The sequence below is a fragment of the Saccostrea cucullata genome, unplaced genomic scaffold (genome assembly GCF_032062105.1).
Source record: "Saccostrea cucullata isolate Sc308-1 unplaced genomic scaffold, CSIRO_AGI_Scuc_v1 ctg15371, whole genome shotgun sequence".
Lineage (NCBI taxonomy): Eukaryota > Metazoa > Mollusca > Bivalvia > Ostreida > Ostreidae > Saccostrea > Saccostrea cuccullata.
The window spans coordinates 2,603-10,080 of record NW_026918628.1 but is presented as its reverse complement, the minus strand read 5'-3'; the positions used below and the strand labels follow the sequence as shown (position 1 = coordinate 10,080).

General features: G+C 31.7%; 1 protein-coding gene across 1 annotated transcript; it reads right to left on the bottom strand.

Moving 5' to 3' along the window:
- Window positions 1-566: 566 nt before the first annotated feature.
- On the bottom strand, window positions 567-2,066 carry LOC134268854 (trace amine-associated receptor 5-like). Its single transcript, XM_062751098.1, has one exon. The coding sequence runs from the start codon at window positions 2,003-2,005 to the stop codon at window positions 1,037-1,039; it is 969 nt and encodes a 322-aa protein (XP_062607082.1). The 5' UTR covers window positions 2,006-2,066; the 3' UTR covers window positions 567-1,036.
- Window positions 2,067-7,478: the final 5,412 nt, after the last annotated feature.

The window sequence follows — 7,478 nt, the reverse complement described above, 5'->3', positions numbered from 1 at the left end:
AATAAATTGTCAGGTGCATAATCTTTTTTTTTTTTTGATACACAGTTTCACAGTAACATCGATATAAGCAATAGGTTCCATTAAAGATTTAACTCTCGTGTTGCTTTCATTTTCTGTTACTTGGCGGACACTCAAAAGAGTTTATTTTTTTTGGAAGATAATCATCAAACATTAATCTGGTTATAATTAAGGTGCAATGATGTTCTTTTCCTTTATCTTTGTCGAGAGCCTATTATCGCGGTTTACAGTTTATTTTCTATATTTCCTGTACAATTTGAAGTTTTGCACCTTAAAAAGTTAGCATGGTTCTATGACAACCACAATTCCGTGTACGTCGAAGGTAGTACGGAGTATTTTCCTTTAAATTGAAATGTTACTTGGAATTTCAACAGCACAGTTTTTTTTCAAATCTTTGCATGCTAGAAGTGCATTTGTAGATTCAAAATAAAAAAAAAGGTTTTTAATTTCATCCGTAAGCTCATAACTAGGTACTTGTTAATTGGTTTTTATTTTAGTTCTATGTTGTAGATATAATCTCCTGAAAGCACTACAACACCAAACAATTTTACACAATTACAAGATGATCAAAACTTACTCTTATTTTACAATAAAGTCAAATGAGGCAAAAATACTAAACATAAGAATACATTTATGAAAGATATAGAGATAACGAACAGTATTCAAGATCAAAAGTCCATAAAACAATACAAAACAGGCGCAGAGCAAACACGGTCCTCCAAAACAGAGATGGGATCAGGTGCCATGGAGGAGTGAGCATCCCCTGCCGACCAGTTACATCCGCCGTGTACTCCTTGCCATAATCAGGAAATATCGGAACAATCTCTCGTAAATTCATTGTATAAATAATGGACTTACAACAAAAATACCTACACACATGTTCTAAAACTCCTAGTTGAATGAAAATACAAGTTGGTGATGAGAAATCTTTAAATTCAAATTTCTTTAAAATTACTATACATATAAAAAAAAAGCATTTCCTCATCTGTATAGCTTCAAGAATCTTGATTACGTTTGCTTATAAAAAGATATGTGAAGCCCAGAAAATTACATAAGGATTACAAGAGAAATTAAAAATTCCAAAAATTAAACAAATATCATACATGTATATAACAAAGGAAAATGACAAAAGACTGTCTGTATTCACAACATACAATGAATAACATGTAAATAACATAAATGGAATAAGAGAAAAAACATAAACTGATAATATAATGCAAATTATAACATTCATTCTTAGACATATGGTGTTTGTAACAGAAGACATGTTAAGAGCCATCACCTTTTTGATATGCATAATAATGATTGCACAGATAGCAAGCCACCCCCTTAAAATACTAAGAATACTAAATGTGTACATAATCTTTCCAGATCGATCAATTGAATCTTCGGTGATCGTTGCTATTATAATTAATATGAAAGCAGACAAGAGTAAAGAATAAATCCAAATCATTACAGAACATGACATTACAATTGGCACGGTTAGTCTTACTTTGCTCTCTAGGGGATGAACTATTAGTAAATATCTGATCATAGCTAGGAACACAATGTGTGCAGTTGAACAAGAAATAAATGTTTGGTCTAGGAAATAAAAGGTTAAAAATTCGAACATACTTTCGTTATAATCATGTTGAATTACAACATAAATAAACAAATCGGAAAATTTTCGTACAAAAATACCGATGATATTTAGAGTATCTGGCAATGCAAGGCATCCGATGGCAAGAAATGTTGGAGTATGTAACCGTTTATCGCATACAATTTTGAAGATAGTCACAATATTTCCTACGAACCCCAATAATCCAATAATCAATGTGAGGATTGCGATTGATTTCTCGAATCCTTCCGATGTCTCAGCAATAATTTTTGGATCAAACAAAAAGAATGATACAGTGAAATCGGTTTTGTAAGTGTGAGTTCCGTCCATTGAAGACAGCATTGCGAACCAAATCGTTCTATTGTAATATTGTTTTGTTTCCCGATTCATTTTAGATGAATTTTTTGTTGTGGGTTTGGATATGTTCACACTTGTGGTTTGGAGTGGAAATCTTCTTTCATTAAAAACGCCACTTCAAAAAAATCTGTAAAAATAATTTCATTTAAAATACAAATAAAATCATATTATTTATAAAAAAATAAAATAAAATGCATATGGATAAGCAATAACGCCAAATTAAAATTAAGAAAATTATCAAGTAACATGATTAAAAATTGACATACCTTTTGTTTAATGTGATAACGCAGAACACATTTTATAATTCTGGTCGTTGATGTCGTTTGGCATTCATTGCTCGCTATTAAGAAAACCCGGAAGATAAAATTTATATGCGTTATGTCCTATGAACCGAGAAGAAAGGTTTTGGAACGGAAATTCTTAAAGTTTCCTGATTTTGTTATTTTTACGATGCATATTTTAAGGAGAAGTGTAAAATAGGCTGAGCCTTCTGTCTAATCCTCTTCATATTAACATCAGTGAATAAAATATTGTTTAGATTATGTACGAGGGTTGTCCCAAAAAGTCGTAGCTAATATTTATATTTTTTTTAACATGCAACCAATCGTAACCAAATTTTGCATAGACATAATATCTTCAATATTCTTTAAAATTGTGAATTTTTAAATATATATCTTTCATATTAATAGTATTAGGACGATTTATTTGAAGACCGATAAAGCCTGTCGGCACACGAACAAAATTCGGAATAATTTACGTATATGACTGTAACATTTGCTTTTATTTCTTTAGTACTATGTAATACATTAAACTCAAATTTAAATCACTGAAACCAGAATTAAAATTTTAATAATATGTCAAAATTTCAAATAAATAGCTTTAGAAACAGACGATTGGTGTCATGATTTTCACATCGTCGCAAACCACGGTCAAAATATACGATTCTCTCCAATTCTGGCCGTGGTAGAACGAGGAGAGAATTCTTCGTAGCTCAGTAAAATATTGACCAATGAAGTAAAGCATAGTCGGAAGATGAACTTTATCGCGACCTTTCAATATCCAGTCGCAATAAAAGAAATATTTCTTGTAAACTGTTGACGTCAGTTGTTGATTTAAATAGCAATGGAAACAAAACTTGACACTGACTGAACATGACGTCACAATACGGAGACGTAAATATTCAAGATTACAACACTTTTTGTGAACAAGCAGCCACAGATAGGATAGAGCTAGATGCGGACTCTGAACTGTGGCTTGAGACGATGCGATTTTCATTGTATAGTTGGAAATGATGAAATTGACGTCGACAAACGCGTAAGCGGCGCACGGAGATGTAACACATTGTGTTGGATATGGTTTATATACATAAGAGAGGGAAAAATGAGTTAAGAAGTGACATTACACACCAGATTTCAATAAAGAAATTATTTTCAAAAGGCACGATATTCAATGAGAGTTTCTCCTCTATACCGACAATAGTTACGGCATGTTAGAAGTTGAGTACTGTTTGTTAAACACAGACATTGGGAACAATCATGACCGCAAACGAAGTAAAACAATGTGCAGTCTCTGCTGAATATAATTTCAATTTAATTTCGACTGAAATTTGAATCTGCGTAAAAAAACACAAATAAAAAAACAAACGGACAGTAGTGAATTTGTATAAGTCCCTTGGTCAAGAGTGGTCTATCACTTAAAAAAAATATTGAATGTAAATAAACACGAGTGAACCAGACAAAGAGATCATGACGTTACAAGAGACGTAATTTACGCTTGCTTTCATGGGCCGCCATACACTTACATGCTTTTTTATTTCTTCATGGTTTTCTTATTAAATGTGATATCATAATATAACTTGAAATGCATGATCATAAAATGTTACTTTTTGTTTTGACATAAAAAGAATTTTAATTAACCAAAGAGAAACATTACTGTTTTCCATGTCTACGACTTTTTGGGACAACCCTCGTACTATGCAAATTTTAAGTCATGTATTTTACTATTAATTCAGAGGCTTTTTTCCTCACGAATAATTTTTTTTTTGATTCAGTGGCTTTTTTTTTTCTCTACGAATAAATCTATCATTATTCTACTTTCTTTAAAAAAAACTGAAGAATACGATCGTTAAATAAACGTTAATTTAGTTAACATTTCTTTGTTATAGATTATATTGGTTTCTTCTTTCATTTCGAACAAAATATTGTTTCAATGTAAATTTGCCCCTGTGTTTTTATGAAATACGGAAGTGACGAAAAATATCCTTGCTGAATTCTTAAAATTCCCTGCATTGAAACAAATAATCGGTTTTTCTAATATGACCTCTTTAATGCTGGCTGTGACGTTATAAACTTGTACATTTTTGATGCCATATTTTTCTAAAAGTCATCAATTTCAGTGGATTTTTTTTGAAACCATATGATACACAAATCGCCCAAAAATAGTTTTATATTTGTTTTTCAAAGCAGTTTAATCCAGAAATCCAATAATTGAGGTAGGTAACGAAATAGTTTTGGGAAAATAGGGTTAATTTTGCAAAATCTATTGTTCGTTCGAATTTCCTCAGCATGCAAGGGTAGCCAAGTTCTACATAGGCTTACAGTTATACTTGTTATTCATGTAGGCAATCATATACACCAGGATTAATAGATGTTCTATTTTTTAAGTCCTGTTCCCATAATAAATAAAAAATTTGTAGAAAAGAAAATAAGATACATAAAAATATATACATATATGATACTGATAACCAACTTTTATTCGCGATTCACTAGGGATAAACTAGTTTGCGACGATTAATTTTCGCGATCAAGCCTTTTGGATCCGTAGTTTTATAGACGAATGCATTTAAAGGACCCGTTAGCGGCGAGAAATATTCGCGATGACGAGGCCCTCGCGAACACCGCGAAAATTTCTCGCTCGCGAATAAAAGTTGGTTTTCAGTAAATAAGTGTTATATCCCCACATCCCCAATTCTTAGGGTGGGCGCGCATTGCACTGTTAGCCTATTTTTTTTAAAGGGAGGATTAAAATGAAGATTAATCAAAATTGCTTTGTGCATAACAAACACCTGTGTGAATTTTTGATTTCATCAAACAGAAAATACTGTTGAACTTTCCAATTTCTCATTAGCAATTTGTGCATGATTATTTGCCATAATTAAATTGTTAAATCTTTCTACTTTCTTTCTCTTTATCCATCGTATAACATCACAATTAAAGTTTGTACTACTGTTTTTCAATAAATATCAAACATTGAATGTGTATGTAGATATTTAAACTGCTACTGAGAAAGAGTTGCAAACTTCGGAAAATGTTGAAGAAAAGAGAGCTCAAGCTATAATCCAATTGCGAGATAAGCTGAATTTTTCTATTTACTTTCAACTGCTGTCTTTTGCCTCAACAATCAAGGAAGGAGTATGGCAGCAGTTGATCAATGAAGGCCACCTTGAATTAGATGTCGGTAACGGACGACCAAGTAAAGCTGCGGGTAATGAAATCTTAGTCGCGGACTAAGAAATACCAACCAGAAATTAGAAGGCTGATATTTTGAAAATGAGGATCACAGATTAAATTTGCAGCATGCCAGAATGCAGATCCAAAGAGAGGAACTTCAAAGTAATGGCTTGGCCTTAAAGCAAAAAGAAACTCAAATTTTTGTACTTCGAAAAGAGCTTGATTGCCAAATAGGGCTGCACAAATCCTTGGAATGCATCAATCAAAAAGAGAAGCGCTGATGAAGTGACGGAACTGGAGACTAATGAAGTAGGAACATCTTCCGAGGGATTGGGGGAACAACGGAATGCTACAACCACATTTGCGATATATACAAGAAAACATTGTGTGATCAATCTCATCGTATACAGATTTCAAGATTCAAACGGACAGATTCAACAGGGATAAAACGATGATGGCGAGTTTGGCGCAGTATGTAGACTAGTGAAAATGATATAGAACTTAAAAATCAAATATATGACAGTTCCTTTCTCGCGATTTCAAGAAAAGCACTTTGGTGGTCGACGATTCGAAATCTAGGAAAATCTGCTGACTGACGAGGTTCTCCGACACACTAGATAATGTGTGTTAATATACGATGTATATAAACTCCCTATTCTTTCATAATCATAACTGCAGTCAACATTAAATTGCGTCAAAATCATGATATCAAAAAGGCTGATTTTTTCCATTTAGCTTTTCATAATAAAATTCACCTGGCTTGGTATATTTTTCTTAAGTGTATATTACACTTTTAGCATCATATTAACATATTCTGAATTTTTTTCTCACCTGTAAACCTTTACTGAATGTGATTTGTCAATATTTGTTTTCTTCATTGAAATATTACAAATATTTGTCGTCTTTTTCATATTCCAGTTCTTCGGAGAAAAAATTCTAAAAACAACTCACATTTCTAAACTTGTGACATGATAATACCGGGTAAATCTTTTTTCCAAGAAAAAAATTTGTTTCTATCATCTTTCCTTAAATAGCTCTTGGGTTTTTTGTACATGTAGTTTGTCTACAGTATTCTAAACACAGCCAGAGTTCTATGTCGAATCGCATTGCAAGGAAACCATCAACCTTCTGTTTTTGTGACATTTAAAGACGTCATTGTATTTTACCGCTCAAAAATAACATCAACAAAACAGCTCAGGAATAAACTTTCAATAAACAGAATTTCGATTGGTTGATAAATTGTAGCACAAATGCGGTAAATTCAATTGTTAAAATATTACTGTACGTATTTTTTATTTTAGATTTAGGACTTTGAAATAGAAAACCTTTCCCCATTAACTTTATACTAGTATTACCGGGTATATGCTTTCTTAAGAGACCGCATTATTTATTTCAATAACTAAATAATTTTAATAGTATAATAATAACATGTTCTGAGTACTTTAGTAAAAATAATCTAAAGTATAACAATGTAGACTTTCAGAGGCTGCTTTTTAAGTTCACATGGTTCTTTTGATTTCAACTATTTAAAAAAAAGAATACAGAAATTTTAAAACTTAGGAATGCGCCAAAACAGAAAACGAAAATATAACACCAAAGGGATCAACTCTAAGACAATGAATACAGGCTCATGAAATGAATTGGAAAAATAGCACAAGGATCTATTCAAATATTTAATATTAGATATCATTTTCCCCTGGATCAGTGGAACAAAAGATTTTAGTAAATAATGTTATGTAATGTAAAATAACGAAGCCTTTAAATGAACAGCAAATACAAGAAAGTGAGGAAGGGAAACATCATAATGTTTCGGGGAATTTTCATTTAAGTCAGTCACACTAAGGCATATGTCTTTGTATATTAATAATTCTTTATTCATTTATTTATTTAGAAAAGGTAACCCGATAAAAGCGAGCTTTAGTCTTCCTCGGGGCCTTCTTTAAAACACATATACAATGCATATATACAATAAATAGAATTACAATTATGAAACAATAAAAATCAAGTGTATGTTACAAAGTAATAAAACATCAACATTTCAATATATGGAGGGAGAA